Source organism: Phyllostomus hastatus, unplaced genomic scaffold (assembly GCF_019186645.2).
Source record: "Phyllostomus hastatus isolate PE091 unplaced genomic scaffold, TTU_PhHast_1.1 phas_scaffold_1674, whole genome shotgun sequence".
In the NCBI taxonomy this organism is placed as follows: domain Eukaryota; kingdom Metazoa; phylum Chordata; class Mammalia; order Chiroptera; family Phyllostomidae; genus Phyllostomus; species Phyllostomus hastatus.
The window spans coordinates 23,749,015-23,766,400 of NW_025334011.1; the positions used below are offsets into that span (position 1 = coordinate 23,749,015).

At 43.1% G+C, this 17,386-nt stretch overlaps 1 protein-coding gene across 1 annotated transcript; it reads right to left on the reverse strand.

The window, feature by feature from the left end:
• Positions 1 to 1,566: 1,566 nt before the first annotated feature.
• On the reverse strand, positions 1,567 to 9,821 carry ACBD7 (acyl-CoA binding domain containing 7). Its single transcript, XM_045858085.1, has 4 exons — positions 9,781 to 9,821; positions 2,203 to 2,320; positions 2,037 to 2,099; positions 1,567 to 1,952 (listed from the first exon to the last, which is right to left on the reverse strand). The coding sequence occupies exons 1-4, from the start codon at positions 9,790 to 9,792 to the stop codon at positions 1,879 to 1,881; spliced, it is 267 nt and encodes an 88-aa protein (XP_045714041.1). The 5' UTR covers positions 9,793 to 9,821; the 3' UTR covers positions 1,567 to 1,878.
• Between the last annotated feature and the right edge of the window lie 7,565 nt (positions 9,822 to 17,386).

A 17,386-nucleotide genomic window follows, 5' to 3' on the forward strand; every position in this document is an offset into this window, starting at 1 on the left:
TAGTGGAGGTAAAGTCCACATGGGAACAGCTCTGAGAGTTTCCCAGCCCTTGACTGGAAGGAAGAACCAGGCCTCTCACTGCTGACTAATGGTTCTTCTCACTGTTGGATCTGGACGTTGACTCCATCGTGGAAGCCTTCTGACTGTCTTTAGGCAAAACTTAGTAGAAATGAGAATCACTGTTACTTCCCCAAATTTTCCAAGTTAGAATTCAAGCTGGATTTGTTACACTTTTTATTTTGAGATAACTGTAGATTCACATGTGGTTGCAAGAAATAATACAGAGAGACCCATTTTCCCCCTCATAGTAACAGTGCACAAAATTCAACCAGGGCCTTGCCATTCATACAGTTGAGATGCAGAACCTTCCCAGACCACAGGGACCCCTCCTGCTGCTGTCGTGGAGCCACACCCATGGCCCTCCGCCTCGCAGTCCCTGTTCTGCCCTCTAGGCCTATAACAAGAATGGTAGAGAAATGGGCTCGTCCAGTGTGTAACCTTTTGGGATTGTTTTTTTTTTTTTCCCCACTGGAAATTCATCTAGTGAATTTAGTTTTTTTTTAAAGCCACAAGAAATCAACTTATCCCTCTGGTCATACCATACCACACCTGAACCTTCATGCAGGTAATCGAGGTACACTGCTTTGGGGAGATTTGTAGCCTATGAAAGCTCAAACAGATTTTTGAACTATTAATGTGGGATTACCTTCTTTCAGAGAGCTTGCAAACCAGCAGGAAGGACTGAGTATTGGGCCAACAAGATATTTCAGGCTCTACACTGTCACTCTGATAAAACTCAACAGAAGAGTACAGTGAGTCACACCATCTATCACCACTAGACATTGCATTTCAATTTGATTTTTTATTTGTCTTAAACATAAAAATTTAAGGAAAAATAGCTGTTAATCCCATGGTGTTTTTCTTTGAAGAGCTATAGACTCATAAGCTTATTTTTTGAAAATTACCTTATTTATTTTTAGGTTTTATGTAGCATAAGCTTTAAAGTACAAGTAGAATCATCCAAGTTATCTCATTCAATTCTTACCACCCACTGAGGCTGGTATTTTTCTCCCGTCTCTACAGATGAGGCTTAGCAAGGTTAAGTGCTTGCCTAGGTCACCTAACAGCTGCCTCACAGGGTGAGGAAGGACTGGAACCAGGACTGGAGTCAGGCCCTGTGTCAGTGTGAACCCCACAGCCACACGGTGCCACAAAGGGACAGTTTGCTACTGGTTCTTTAAAAACTGCTGATTCCACCAGTAATACTAACCCCCAGTAGAAAAACAGACAGACTACAAGAACAAACAATTGTTAATGCTGTGTGCACACACTACCGGATCAATAATTTTTCAAAAGAATATTTAAAATCACCTTGTTATGTTGATTAGTCTTTGATACATGTGATGAATCAAAAACCTAAATAAACATAACTTTTTAAAGATTTCTTTATTTATTTTTAGAGGGAAGGGAAGGGAGAGAGATAGAGAGGGAGAGCAACATCAATGTGCGAGAGAAACACCAATCTACTGCCTCTTGCACGCCCCCAACTGGGGACTTGGCCTGCAATCCATGCACGTGCCCTGACCGGGAATTGAACCCGTGACTTTTTGGTTCACAGGCCAGCACTCAGTCCACTGAGCCATACCAGCTAGGGCTAAAGATAATTTTTTAAGTGTGAAAAAAATTTACCTTGTCTTAGCAAGTAACATTTCCTTAAATGTGCAGTTTCATTATACCTCTTAATTAAGGACTATAATTCACATTACTAGCAAAAACATTCATGATGCGTAAAGAGTTAACAGTGCATTTCTCTGCTAATGTTAGGTCATGATACCATTACGAAGGCTTCAGAAGGAAAGTTTTTTCATAGTCTGGATTCTAAATTCCATATTTTTCTATCAGCTCTTTTGCTTTAGAAATATAGGCATTCATGGCATCTTCCTTCGATAATCCTGGAAAGATACAAACAGATTATCTCACTAACAGGTGTACTAGGAAGCTAAGAAAATGTGTTGAACTATTTAAGAATTCACAACCTTTTTGGAGGTTCCATGCTTCCCACTTAGCCTTGCCTTTCAAATCTAACATTCCTGGACACTCTGCCAAAAGAAGGGTAGATGTATTTTCAGGATTGATTTTTACTCTACACTTCTACACACATTGCTCAAAGTGTATCAGCATTTTTAAGATGACAGTAAATACCGATATTGATGTCTCCAATTACAGATTGTTTGTAGAGCCCGTAGAGTTCTTTCAGTTCTTCATCATCTGGCCTTGCTTTCAGCTTCCTTACATCTTCGGCTGCCTGATCAAAATCAGCCTAGAGCAAAGGGGGAAAAGGCACACAGTGCATTCACTAAGTTTATGCAGCCATGTCTGTCTGGGGGCTTTCACCACCAAGCAGTGCCAACTCACTGAGCAGCAAGGGGGTTTCAAGTACAAATAAACTATTCCTGTTCTGACTCCACAGAATGATCATAACTTACTCATGGACACCTGTCCTGGTACTTCCCTGAGACACAGACAAGACGTGGAGAATGAAATATAATTCTGAATACTGCAATTGTTCAATTTATCTATGTTTAAAAATTGAAAAAGATACAAAAAAATGGAAAGAATATCCTGTGTTCTTGGATTAGAAGAATTAATGTTGTTAAAATGTACATACTACTCCAAGCAACCAAGGAGCCTACAGATTTGATGCAATCCTTATCAAAATTCCAGTGGCATTTTTCACAGAAACAGAAAAACAATCGTAAAATTTTTATGAAACCGTAAAAATGCCAAATACCCAAAGCAATCTTGAGAAAGAAAGTTAAACTTAGAGGCATCATGCTTTCTGATTTCAAACTATATTACAAAGCTATAGTATTCAAAACAGCACAGAGCTGTCATTAAAAACAGGCACTGTCATTAAAAACTAGGTCAATAATAGAAGAGAGCCCAAAAGAAACCCATGCATATATGGTCCATTTAATTTATAATGAACTAGCCAAAAACATACAACGGGGGGAAGACAGTCTCCTCAATAAATGGTGTTGGAAAAACCAGACAGCTACATGCAAAAGAATGAAACTAGAGCACTATTTTACACCATATACAAAAATCAACAAAATGGATAGAAGGCTTGAACATAAGACTGGAAACCATAAAACTCCAAGAAAAAATGTAGGCGGTAAGCTCTTTGACATTGGTCTTAAAGATAATTATTTTGCCCTGGCTGGCGTAGCTCAGTGGATTGAGCGCGGGCTGGGAACCAAAGTATCGCAGGTTCGATTCCCAGCCAGGGTACATTCCTGGGTTGCAGGCCATAACCCCCAGCAACCGCACATTGATGTCTCTCTCTCTCTCTCTCTCTCTCTATCTATCTATCTCTCTCTCTCCCTCCTTTCCCTCCCTAAAAATAAATAAATAAAATCTAAAAAAAAAAGATAATTATTTTGAATTTGACACCCAAAGCACAAGCAACAAAAGCAAAAGTAAACATTATAAGCATTATATCAAACTAAAAATCATTATATCAAACTAAAAAGTAAACATAGAAGCATTACATCAAACTAAAAAGCTTTTGCACAGCAAAGGAAACCATCAACAAAATGAAAAGACAACCTACCAAATGGAAGAAAATATTTGAAAATCATAGAGCTGATAGGGAGTTAATATCCAAAATATAAACAAAGAACTCATACAATTCAATAATAAAAAACAAACAGCCCAATTAAAAAATGGGAGGTGACCCTGCCTGGTGTGGCTCAGCTGGTTGGAGCATTAATTATCCCATAACCAAACGGTTGCAGGTTTGATTCTGGTCAGGCAGTGCACATGCCTGGTTTGAGGGTTAGATCCCTGGTCCAGGTACAAATGGAAGGCAACGAATTGATGCTTCTGTCTCACATTGATATTTCTCTTTCTTCTTTCCTCTCTCTTTAAAAAGTGTCCTTGGGTGAGGATTAAAAAAAAGGGGGAAGTGGATCTGAATAGACTTTCTTTACAGAAAAGACATACAGACAGCTGACACGTGAAAAGGTTCTCAAGATCATTAAGAATCAGGAAACTGCAAATCAAAACCACACTGAGATACTACTTCACACTCCTTAGAATCACTTTGATGAAAAAGACGAGATTCTCAGTATTGGTGAGGATGTGGAGAAAAGGGAACCCTTATAGAATGTTGCTGGGAATGTGAACTGGTTCATCCACTGTGGGAAACAGTATGGTGTTTCCTTAAAAAAATTAAAAATAGAACAATTATATAATCCAGCAATCCCATTTTGGGAATTCATATCAAAGAAGCAAAACCACTATCGTGAAAACACACCTGCACCTTCATTTTCACTGCAGCACTATGTACCACAGTCAGGACATGGGAAAAACGGCCTAATGTTGACCAGCAGATGAGTGGGTAAAGGAGATAAATACAACGAAGCATTATTCAGCCATAAAAAAGAGACAGTCCTGCCATCTGTGAAAATATGAATGCATGCTGAGGGCCTTGTACTGTGTGAAATAACTCAGACAAAGACAAATCCCATATGCTCAAACTTACACACTAATATAAACAACAGAACTCACAGAAACTGAGAACAGACTAGGGGTTACGAGAAGCAGTGCGGGGAAGAGGGAAATTGGTGAAGGTGGTCAAAAGAGTTAAAGGAAAATTGTAACACATATTTTTCCTGTACGTTAAAAGTACATAAAAGCACGTTGTTTAATTGCATTACACTCAGTGCGCCTTTCTCGATCATCACCCTCATGGACACTTTCTTCACTTCTTCCCAAACCTACGCTCTACTACACGTAACAGCTTTGCTACCAATTAATACCTTGTTCAGGGCATATGCCTCCCACATTCTTCAGCATCAGTATTAGTTAGACCCGGTTAGTGGACTAGCTAGTTTCTGAGGTCAGTATCCCTGATTTCATTGTGTAGATTCCTGTAAACGAAACTTGTAAGACTTATTTCAGTTGGTTTACAGAAAAGAGTTGTTCAGCCAATTTAGAGCTGATCAGTGAAAAGAAACGGGCTTCCTGGAAAGTCTGTATACAAATATTCTCAGTAATAAACTCTGTCCTCCCCCCGTGACTTCACTCTGAACACTCTGACCAGCCTCACCCCCCTGGACCCTCAGGCTGTCCTGGGCCCCTCAGCTCGGGGCTGGCCAGCGGCCACCCCTTGGCCTATTATTCACAGAGACAGAGTGAATGCTCCCAGAAACGTGGTTCCTGTCCCCTTTTTAACTTCTTAGTGTACATACAAAGGCCATGGTGATTGCTTTCCTTAGTAGAATTTTTCCATTCTCCTTTAGTAGACTGTATTTTACCTAACGTCATTTGTTTTAAACCGCGGATAAGCAGGAATTGTGGGGTATCAGACAAGATAGTCTCAGTGAGGTATTCCACCTGACCTCGTATTTTCTTTCTCCAAAGTCAGAGCTCCCTTTTGACCCAAAGATCCAAATGCCTAGTAGAGAAAGCAGATAGCCCCGCTGTAATTTCAGAACCCCAGTGATCTCAGCAGAGTTGCTGGATAAAATTTCCACCCAGTGCCAAAGGCTCCTGTAACACAACTGAATAGTTGTTTTGTAATGAACAAAAATCACTTGCAAATGGGAGACCAGTCTCCTACCTAAATAACCTTGAAAATGGCCCCACTTCCTAATTTATTCCCTACAGGAGTCTGAGAAGCATGGGTACATGTGATGAGAGACAAACCCTCAACTCATCTGAGTCTTTTTAAGAAATCATCAGCTGCTTTGTACATAATGGCATGGTTAAGAACACAGGCTTTGGAGCTAGACTGCCCTGGTTTGAATCTCAGCTTCACCACTTCAGAGCTGTGTGACCTTGGACAACTTACTAAACCTCTCTGTTTCTTCATCCAGAATATGGGCCAATAACACCACCTATCTACCAGGTTGTTGGGTGGATTTAAATAAACTAACACATGTTAAATATTTAAAATAGTGCCTGGCACATAGTGAGTGGTTGATAAAGTTTAACTACTATTATTTTTATTTTAAGGCTCTTTGAGAAAAAATAGTTCTAGAAAAAACTGAAAAAAGTATTCACAATAAAGCAAGACATGAAAAATACTTTTCTGTAATTTAACAAAGAATACAAAATTGTTTTTATATACTCAGCTTTGCAAGTAATAAAAGAGTAGAAAGAAATATACTAAAATATGCAAAAAATACCTTTGATTATTGGTAAGTTTTCTGGTTTTTTAATACTTTCTATACTCTCCACATCATCTACAATGTGCATGAACTGTGTCTATAACAAGGACAAAATGAAAATGCTGCATTAGTGGCAGGGCTATTCGGAGAGGCGGCAGCGTCTTCCCCTTCAGGTTATCATGCATCTCAGGTGTTTCTGTTTCTCGTAAAGCCTCGTGCCACTTTCTCGAGACAGCAACTCAATTCTTCTAGGCAAGCTAAGCCTTGATTAGAATTCTAAGGCTTCTCAAAAACCATACTAGGTAACTGCCTTCCAGGAAGGAGTTTCAGGAAGGTTGTTCTCAGACCCTCAGCACAGAGGAGTCCAGCCCCACAGAGCTTCACGGGCAGTGTCAGGGGTCCCGGTCCCTCCTCCCTCCCCAGAGAAGCCCATTGCAGAGCAGGGCCCAGGACCATTCCCTCTTTCCAGCTCATCCTTCCCTGGCACCTTGACTTGGTGTGTTCCTGCTCTGTGGGGTGGTTCCCACGTGCCATCCTCTGTGAGGACTTCCCCACCCACGCATGATGAGCTCCAGGGGAAGAACACTGGCCTTGGGTCAGGCCACTGGAATTGAATTCCATCTCTGAGACCCACTACCACGGGATTCTGGGCAAGCACCTAGCTCCTGTGAGGTTAGGGTTCTGCTGAAAAAAGATCCTATCAACCTGTGGGAAGGTGTTAGCATTAAACACAGTTAAGAATGTAAATTTTTAAATTTTATTCTGTTGATTCTGCCCACCCAGGGCTCATCACTTGCATCATACTGTTTAACAGACACATTGGCTGGGCAGCCAGGGATGAAGAGGGCAGCCAGCACTCAAGGAGCTCAACGTTTCCTGGGAGATGAGCAATCAACAATGATCATGTGATATTTGGGTGCTCTGGGGACAAAGAGGAGGGAGCAGCCACAGGTGCAGAGGATACATTCCCAAAGGAGACAGAGCTCAGCTGAGCTGGAGGCCAGCACTTTTGGGATGGATAGGAGCAGGAAAGGGTTCCCGGCAGCATGGATGGCATTCATTAGAGCTCAACACAGATGCTAGGGGACTGTATTTGTTGTTTCCCCACATATGCACAATAGAGGGCAGGCATAAATATTCATCTTGGTAGTAGGAGTCGCGCCTTACAGAGTGCTGGAACGTGGTACAGCCTATGTGAGCCCCTTGTTGAATAAAGGAATATGTAAATGGATATGAAGTTATCATAGGTGAGGAGCAGCTTTAAATGTACAACTGTTTACATTTAATCCCAAAGCATTCTCAGCAAAAAGGAATGTTTTGTAATGTTCTTGTGCTACTCCGGAGCTGGGCTCACTGCTGGCGGTGAGGGGTTTCTGCCTCTTCAGAGCTGGCTGTCCTGGAGCCAGGTCCCCAACACCCTGGCTGAACATATGTGTGCATCATTCCCTGGCAACCGTGATGGATTCTTCAAAACAAACTGCCTCCAGGCCCCCTCCCAGACCCTTACTGGTCCATGTGTGTGCCGCAAGGATGTCTGGCTACATACACTGCTTGGGTAGCAGTGACTTCAGCGTCTCCACTATCACATCACTCATAGCAGGTGTGTCCTGCCTTCCTGGAGATGGGAGCAGTCTCTTACCCGTTAGGAGTGCCGACCACCTTGGCCTCTGTGTAGCTTTCAAATTTCACCACAGCTGAAGGCAGCCCCTGACGGTGACTCTCGCCTATTCTAGCTTGACTTTCTGCAGCCAAAGAACGTGGTCATCCACACATACAGTTGATGACATCTTTGTGAGCAATCCTTTCCCTCTGAGAAACTGGATTAGGAAGATCATAAATTCTCACACTCAGGAACTGCACAGTTCTTAGGTCAAAAAGAGGTGTATGTGGAGGGCAAGGGGTTAGTTAGGTCCCAATTGCAAAACCACAAATTCCCTGGCCTCAAAAAGATGTATTTTCTTGAAGAAGCAGTCTGCCTTTTAATTTCATCATCTGAGAAAGAAGTATGTCCAGTTTACACAACTGTCAAGTGGCCTAAAAGCTTTGCTTTAGGAGTAAACATATTATAACTAAAATAAGATTTGGAGGTTATAGCTGAATTAGAAATCTCATTTGTTTTGTCAAACAAAATGAAGCAAAGTACTAAGCTAAAAAGGAAGAGTGTTCTGACCTTCAAAGATTTATTTGGGGGGAAAGTTCAATATGAATTATGTCAAACATAGGAGGAAAATGCAGACAACTGTAATTGAACAACAAAATAAATTTTAAAAAATATCTAAAGGTTCAAGGACATGCTTATCTTTATTGGACAGTTAGCACGTACCAGGCAATTTTAAATGCTCTACACATGCAGCTTGTTTCATCCTAGTCTCTCACTTTCATCTTTAGATCAGGAAACTGAGGCACAGAGGGGTTAAGTAGGTCACAGGCTAAGAAGGGGTGAGGTTTGGATTTGAAAGTGGCAGGCTCTGGAGTATGTGCATTCGCCCCTCAAACATTTTCCTTAAAGAATGGTCAATGAAGTGAGACATGCTCATTCCATGAAATTGTATGCAGATATTTTTTTAAAGATGTACTTTTAAAATTTTTTAAAAGATTTTACTTATTTATTTTTAGAGAGGAAAGGGAGGGAGAAAGAGAGAGAGAGAAACATCAATGTGCGGTTGCTGGGGGCCCATGGCCTGCAACCCAGACATGTGCCCTGACTGGGAATCGAACCTGCGATACTTTGGTTCGAAGCCCGCACTCAATCCACTGAGCTACGCCAGCCAGGGCCATATGCAGATATTTTTAAAATTATATTTTAGAGTAATATTTGATGGTGAGAAAATACTAACGTAGTGTTACGTAAAGGAACAAAAGTATACGTACATAATAGCTTAATCGGTGTGTCTATATATACCCGCATATTTGCACAAGAACATGCCTGTGTGCACACACACACATGCGCACATACACATTTCGGGCACGGAGGAGACAGTAACCCATTATGTCAGTGGTGGTTATCACCTAGTTGAAGGAATTCCTGATCGTTTTCATTCACTTTATGTTTGTTCTCCTTCCCCAAAAGTTCCACCCTCAACATACATCTTTTTCACATATCAGAAAAATGGCATTTTTAAATCGTTGTTTTACAGATACCTGCCCTTGCCTAAGAGAGCCACCGGACGTGGCAAGAGCAAAGAGACGCGAGTGGGACCCAGACGCCCTCGCCTCGGTCTCCAGGAGGGAAAGGGCGGCGGCCCAGGCCCCGCGCCGTCCCCGAGTGCCCCGCGTCCACCCTCCCTAGGGCCTCCCCACTCTGCGGTTACCCAGTCCCCCGGGTTCGCAGGAGTTGCCTCCGGGAGCTCCGGCTCTGCGTCAACAAATGACACCTGTGCGGTCTCCCCTGCAATACCGGGGCGCGGGCGAAGGCGTGGGAACGTCCTCGGGGTCAGCGCGGACCGCTCCCGGGTGGCGAGGACCACGGGCAGCAGCCGCCCGAAGCGCGGGGTCCGAGACGCGGGACGCGCCGCCGCCGGGGGACCACACGTCCGCCCCGCGCCCCCTCGAGCCCTACCCTCCGGGAACGCCTCTCCCGCGCGCCCGCCGCCCTCTGGCTCACCTGCAGGGACATGGTAGCGGCAGCCCCGCACACCCGCACTCCCGGCGCCGGTTCCACGCACCCCGCGCCCCGCCGCTCTTTAAAGCGCAGCGCTCCCGCCCGCCCGCCGACTCCCATTGGCCGCCCGACGGGGGCTGGGCGGGGGCTGGGCGGTGACGGGCGCCTGCCCGCCGGGGCGGGGGGGGCCGCGGGGGGAGGCCGGGGGCGGGGGGCAGCCGGACCGGGGGCGGAAGGAAGGGAATTTAAATGAGCTCCTCTCCGCTTCAGGCTCGCTCCCCATTCTTTCCCAAAAGGTTGTTCGCAGGAAATCCAAACAGGTCTCTCCTGGTCACTGACCTCACTTGAAATTATTTTTAAAATATATTTTTAAATCTATACTTATTTTACATATAAATATATACTTATTATATCTCTCTCTACCTCTACCTCTACCTCTATCTCTACCTCCATCTCCATCTCCATCTCTATCTCTATCTCTATCTCTATCTCTATCTCTATCTCTATCTCTATCTCTATCTCTATCTCTATCTCTCTACACACCTGTCCTCTCCATAATTCCTAGAAACCTGGCAGGCGGACAGTGTTGGTTCAGACCTCTCACGTCTCCCCACTGTCCCTGGACACACTTCATCAGGAATGAAAAAGGCTGGCATGTGGGTCTTTCCTCCTCTCTGTAAAGCAAAAACACGTTCTGAACACGCGCTGCAACCACCCCTAGTAGTTTTCAAAGGCACGGGACTCGCCTACTCAATGTCACTCCAAGTCTGCAGGCACACAATGAGGCTGTGATTCAACATTTGATTAAATTTTCAAAGAACTGGAACTGCATTTCTCGGTCATAAGAGAAGTTAATTTGGCTCTTCATTTAAATAGAAACATTGTGCAGCAAGGTGACTGGAAAAGCCCACAAAGTTAGTGCCAAGAAAGTTACTGATTTGAAACGTCTAACGATTCAACAACGTTTCACAATGCCAGGGACAGAGAGGCCCCAAAACATCTTACCTTGTTTTTCTACAAAACTACATTTTAAATTTTTTGCTACTTTTTCACATAAATCCCTTGGCTTTTTATTTTCTCCTCGAAAGTATTTTCATAATGTATAAATGAATTTCCAAGAAAAGGACAAAAAAGCAAATGTTGGGAAAACATACTGGGCATGATTTTTTCATATATATGTATATATAAACTTTTATTATAATCATTGTTCAAGTACATTTTTCTGTCCTTTACTCCCATTCCAGCCCACCCACCCATCTCTCCCACTTCCCTCCCATTTCCACCCCTCCTAGTTTTTGTCCGTGTGTCCTTTAAATTTGTTCCTGTAAACCCTTGCCATTCTCCCCTGAAATTCCCACTTCTCTCCCCTCAGGTAAGCCTGTCCTCTATTTCAGTGTCTTTGACTATATTTTGCTTGTTTCTTTGTTTTGTTGTTTAGGTTCCTGTTAAAGGTGAGATCATATGGTATTTGTCTTTCACTGCTTGGCTTGTTTCGCTTAGCATAATGCTTTCCAGCTCCATCCATGCTGTTGCAAAGGGTAGGAGCTCCTTCTTTCTTTCTGCTGTGTAGAATTCCGTTGTGTAAATGTACCATAGTTTTTTGATCCATTCATTCACTGATGGGCATCTAGGTTGCTTCCAACACTTGGCTATTGTAAATTGTGCTGCTATGAACATTGGGATGCACAGGTTCTTTTGGATTGGTGTTTCAGGGTTCTTAGGATATAGTCCCAGCAGTGGAATTGCAGGGTCAAAAGGCAGATCCATTTTTAGTTTTCTGAGGAAGTTCCATACTGTTTTCCACAGTGGCTGCACCAGTCTGCAGTCCCACCAACAGTGCACTAGGGACCCCTTTTCTCCACAACCTCTCCAACACTTATTGTTTGTTGCTTTGTTTATGATGGCCATTCTGACCTGTGTGAAGTGGTATCTCATTGTGGTTTTAATTTGCATCTCTCTGATAGCTAGTGATATTGAACATCTTTTCATGTGTCTCTGGATCCTCTGTATGTCCTCCTTGGAGAAGTGTCTGTTCAAGTCCTTTGCCAATTTTTTAGTTGGGTTGCTTGTTTTCTTAGAGTGGAGTCGTGTAAGTTCTTTATATATTTTGGAGATTAAACCCTTGTCTGAGGTATCATTAGCAAATATGTTTTCCCATACTGTCATTGTTTGCAGATGACATGATAGTGTGCATAAAAAATCCTATAGACTCGGCTAAAAAACTGCTTGACCTAATAAATGAATTTGGCAAAACAGCGGGATACAAAGTCAATATCAAGAAATCAAAGGCATTTCTGTACACCAGCAATGAAACAGCAGAAGCAGAAATCATTTTTATATTTTTATATTTTATATTCCTGGATGATGGGCCATGCACGCTGGGTTGGAAGACAAATGGCAACTTCCCAACAGTGAGCGCTTCCTCTGCTGGGGAGAGCCCTGTCTCTGTGCGTCAACAGGGAGGGACTGCCACGAGGGCCCATATCTGTATCCATCTGCAACAGAGGCATTTCAGCTTTACAGTCATTTTGAGAAATCAGGAGGAAGAGAGAGGGAAGGTACTTTTCTCTCTGTTGTATGCTTTAAGTCTAGAATGTCCTTTCAAGAACTCAGTCCAAAGCATGTTCTTATCTTGAGTTGCCATTCCTAGATGGAATGTCAGAGCTATGGGTGTCTTATCTCCAGGAGCAAGAAGGAAGAAGAAAGAGTGAAAATATTGACATCCAGTGATAACAGTATACTAGGTACAGTGAAAACTCAGCTTTCTGGAACCCTTAGGAGTGAGTCAGTCTGGACAGAAAAATCAAGATTTTTTTTAACCATTTTATTAAATGTTAATTATAAACCAATATACATATATGTATTACAAAATGTTACAATTAAAGGGCACACTCATGAACTAACCCCCAGTTTAAGATGTAGCACATTACTTTTACCTTCGTGACTCTCCTGATTCCATTCCATCCGGTCCTCCTAGTCATTCATTAATTTACCAATTCATTAATTCCATTCTTTCCTTCAAATAATAGTGTCTAATATATAAGCCTGGCACTGTTCTAGGTTCTTGAGAAACTGCCATCAAAATTGCAAGAATCCCTATTCTTGTGTTATGTTCTTATAGGAAATTACAGATAACAAATGCTATAACAAGCAAATTATATAGTTTATTAAAATATGTTTGGTGGTCAGTGTTATTTTTTAAAAGAACAGAGCAGAAGGGATGGAAAGTCTTGGGTATGGGGGGTGGAGGAGGGGACTTGGAATTGTAAATTGGGTGACCAGGGGTCTCTCTGAGAATATGACATTTGAGTAAAAACTTGAAGGTGGAGAGCTGACCAGGGAGATTCCTGACGAAGAGTTGCCCTTGCAAAGGCAGCATCCAGCACAAAGGCCCAAAGGAATGAGCTTCTCAATCCAGTAAAAGGACAGCACGGAGCCAGTGTGGTTGGTGCAGAGTAGTAAGAGAAGAGGTCAGAGAACAGGAAAAGGAGACCAGGTCATATGAGGTGTTCTTGCACAAAAGCATTTGGTTTTATTTTTCATTTTTAAATTTTTATTTAATGATGAAGGAGAGTTCAAAGAGATCAAGTTGTTGTTGTGCCTGTTTAGGCATTCATTGGTTGATTCTTGCATGTGCCCTGACTGGGATCAAACCTGCAACCTTGGCGTATCAGGGCGACTCAACCCAGCCAGGGCACAAAGCCATTTGGTTCTAGTGGGAGTTAAACAAAACCACTGATGGGTTTTGAGCAAGGACTGAGACAATCTGACTTACTGTTTAAGAGAATCAGTCTTGTTGCTGTATTGAAAACAGACTACAGGGGAACAAGGTTGGAAGCAAGATCTTTTCTGTCATAACAACCCAGGGAAGACCTTAAGGTTGTCCCCAACTCTGGTGGCAGCAGTGGAGGTAGTGAGAAGCAGTTTAGATTCTGGGTGTATTTTGAAGGTAGAATCAACAGGGGCCCTTGAGAGATTCTGCATGGGGTGTGAAAGAAGAGTCAGGACCACTGCAAGATTTTTGACCTGAGTAACTGGAAGGACTATAGGTAGAATTAGTTTGGTTGGTGGCAAAGATCAGAAGTTCAGTTCTGGACTTGCTTCTTTTGAGGTATCAGACATCCAAGTGGAGATGTCAAGGAGGTAGTTTGGTGTCCAAGTCTGTTCTGGGTTGAGTATATAAATTTGGGCATAAAGATATTCAGAATCTTAAGAATGGATGACCCTAGAGAATGAATGTATATAGTGGAGAAAGGAAAGAGGACTAAGATTGAGCCATGGAAAAATTATAGTATTAAGAGTTTAGGTGAATACACCACACACACACACCCCCCAAAACAAACAAACAAACAAACAAAGAGTTTAGGGAGAAGAGGGAGAATTAGCAAAGACAGAGAAGTGACCATTGAGGTAACAGGAAAATTAAGAGAATGTAGTGTCCCAGAAACCAAATCAAGAAAAAATAGCAAGTGAGAAAGTATATTAGGTTAGATGAGGACTGAGAATGATTGGATCTAGGCCATTGCCAAGATCATTGATGACCTGAAGACAAGTTTCAGTGCTGTGGTGGGGGGCAAAGCCTGAGTGGCATGGGTTTAAGAGAAAACATGAAGAGCAATTATGGAATAATGTTGGGGGACTATTTGTTATCCCTCCATCTACACACACTGTCTTAATGATTAAATCCTCCCCATTTTGTTCTTCTTCAAGAAGAGTTGTTTGGGGCACTTTGCTCTTGCATGTAAATTTTAACATCCATGAGTCAATTTCCACAAAAGAAAATTCTTTTTTTTACTTTATTTTTATCATTGACACTATTATAGATGTCCCAATCTCCCCCTGACTTTGCCTAACTCCACCCAACCCCCACTTCTCATTCCCTCTGGCTACCACCACACCGTTGTATGTCTGTGGGTTATGCATATACATTAAAAGAGAATTCTTGAATTTTTCTTGAAATTGCATTGAAACTCCACACCAATTGAGTGGGGGTAGAAAGGTTGATATCTGTGTGACAAAGAGTTTATACTATTCATGGCTCATGCATCTTTTTTAATTTGTCTTATGTAATGTTTTCAGATAAAGTTTTCTCATTTTCTCCATTGATGGTCATGTACATCTCTGTAGATTTAATTTTAAGTAACTTTATCATTTTTTATGATGTTGATGGACTTTAAAAAAATATTTCTGTTTATCTGTTTGTAACTGGGATATAAAAGGGAATTGATTTTTGTATACTGACTTTCCAGCAACCTGGATAAATCTTTTAAGTTTTAATTATTTTTCAGTAAATTATTTTGGGTTTTCTACATAACAAACATAGTCTATGAACAATGACAGCTACATGCCTTTCTCTTGCTGTGCTGCACTAGCTGGGACATCTAGTGTGATGATGAACAGGAGTAGTGCTAGTGTGCACCCTCCTCTCATTTCTCAGATGTAATGCTTTCAGTGACTCCCTCTTAAGTGTGATGTTTACTGCAGTGGTTCCTTTGTTATTCGTAATTTGGTAAAAAGTTGTTTTCATGAATGGATGTAGAATTTCATCAAAAGGTTTTTATGTCTGTATTGGGATGATCACATGATGCTTCTTCCCCTTCAATCTTTTAAAGAGATGGCATACGTTATTGATTTTCAGTTGTTAAATCAACCTTACACTCCCTGCTAATCTCAACTGGATCTTGATGAAATGTCTTATTTAAAATACACTGTTGCTGCCCTGATCAGCTTAGTTGGTTGGGCATCATCCCATAAAGCGAAAGGTCACCAGTTCAATTCCTAATCACATCGATGTTTCTCTCCCTCTCTCTCTCCTGTTTGTAACTTTCCTTTCCTTCTTGAGACTGTCTTTAAAAAATATTTTCATATCACCATTATGCCAACGCATAAACAAGTTGGGAAATCATCCTTCCATTTCCACATTCTGGAAATAATTACAAGTGACAGAAAATCATACAGCAGCCAATGACACTTCAGCTGATTTTTCTCTTGCTGCCTCTCTTATTTCCGATCCCTGAAGTTAAAACCCACTTTCAAAGTACAAAGGAAGCCTAAGAACTTACCTCATCCAGTCTCCAACTTGCAGCCAGAATAAGTGTCCTATAATACCAATGGCCCCATTCACTCTTGGTCGGCTCCACAGATCAGCAGTACCCAGCCCTCTTATAATAAACTACAAACTCCTTTTGGCATCAGAGGTAGCTCTAAAGCTGATGAAGCCCTATGTAAAAGGCACCTATGAGATCTTCCCCAGAAGAACCTGTTAAAGGTTCTAAAATGTTACCAAACTGCCACCTAGGAACACCGACGCCCCTGCCCACAAGCACGGAACAGCCAGCACAACACAGCAGAGCACAAACAATAGTCAAGGGGCCTCCACAGTTTTGCCCAATGTAGGGTGCAGTGACTGCCCCTCCTCTTGTCTCCTTGGAGGCTCTTAGCAGCCTCATAAAGGTTGAGCTGTGATGATTTCGGAGGCCACACTTTTGAAGGTCGGAACAGAGCAGACTGTCCTCTTAAATGGAACTCTGCTGAGAGATGGCTGTGACCCTTTGGACCCCTCCACCCTCCAGTCAGCGAGGCCGGGTGCCCTGTGTACACAGCAGTGCAAGTTTCTTGCTCAGCTCATAATGACACTGTGTGGTTCCAGCACCTAGCTAATCTCCTGCACCTTCTCACTGGGTTCCATGAAGTTCATGACCTTCATACTCCATGTCAAGTGTAATGAGCATGACTTGACCGCACCTGGTCTTTATCCCTGACTAAGCTTCCATTCGGTGAGGTTTGAGTGTCTCCCCCAAGTCTCTGCTTTCAGATTCCTTCTGGGCAAACCGGGAACACAGATGTGTCAGTATAAACTTGAACCTGAACCTGATGCAGAAGCTTCCTGTGGCCCTTTCTGGCGCTGGCTCTTGTCAGAGGGAGAGGCTGGGGTGGCTCATCTGTCAGAGAGTGCCCAGGTGGATGGAGTATCCTTTGGACACACCCTGGGGGAAGGGTGTTAGGGGACACTGGTTTCTTCTGTGGCTCTGCCACTGCTTCTGATGTGTTGGCTAAAGAAGAGGTCAAAGGGACACAATTGGGAGGCTGTGCTGGGCTGGGTGGGGGCATCTCGCACATCCACTGTGTGGAGCACATCCCTGAGGCCTGGTTGGATTCCTGGGCCAGGTGGGGCCTTGTGGGAAGACTAGGAGTGGGGTGTGATGTGGAGGGGAGCAGAGGCTATGGAGACCCAGCCCTGGAAGGATTAGGCTGTCTTTGCCCTTGTGCGTGGAGGCCTGGCCAAGGCTGGGCCACTCCAAAAAGGCGGAACTGATGCACTGATTCCTGCTAGTGGACAGGCGGCTGTTCCTGGAGGGGAGGGGGCTATTCCTCTCCAGGCGGATAGGGGATTGGCAGGCTCGTTGGCTCTGCTGCTGTCCTTGCACCTGAGACCTGGTCCTTCTCAGGCTTAAGTTCAGTGTTATTCCTTTGAATATGCTTAGAATAGGAATGAGAGGTGGGAAGAGCCGGCCTGTGGAAGCGCCACTGCTGTATGTTGGCAGAGACTCTATGTACCGAGTGAGGTATGGAAGTGTGCTGCTGTCGGTTCGGCCAGCCCGAGCTTGGG

What these genes read in the sequence shown, in the direction of transcription:
- ACBD7 (XM_045858085.1), bottom strand. An exon ending in AATTGGAGACATCAATATCG is followed by an intron (nt 2,100 to 2,202) that starts GTATTTACTGTC and finishes TTCTTTTGGCAG; the next exon opens with AGTGTCCAGGAATGTTAGAT. An exon ending in AGCATGGAACCTCCAAAAAG is followed by an intron (nt 1,953 to 2,036) that starts GTTGTGAATTCT and finishes GTATCTTTCCAG; the next exon opens with GATTATCGAAGGAAGATGCC.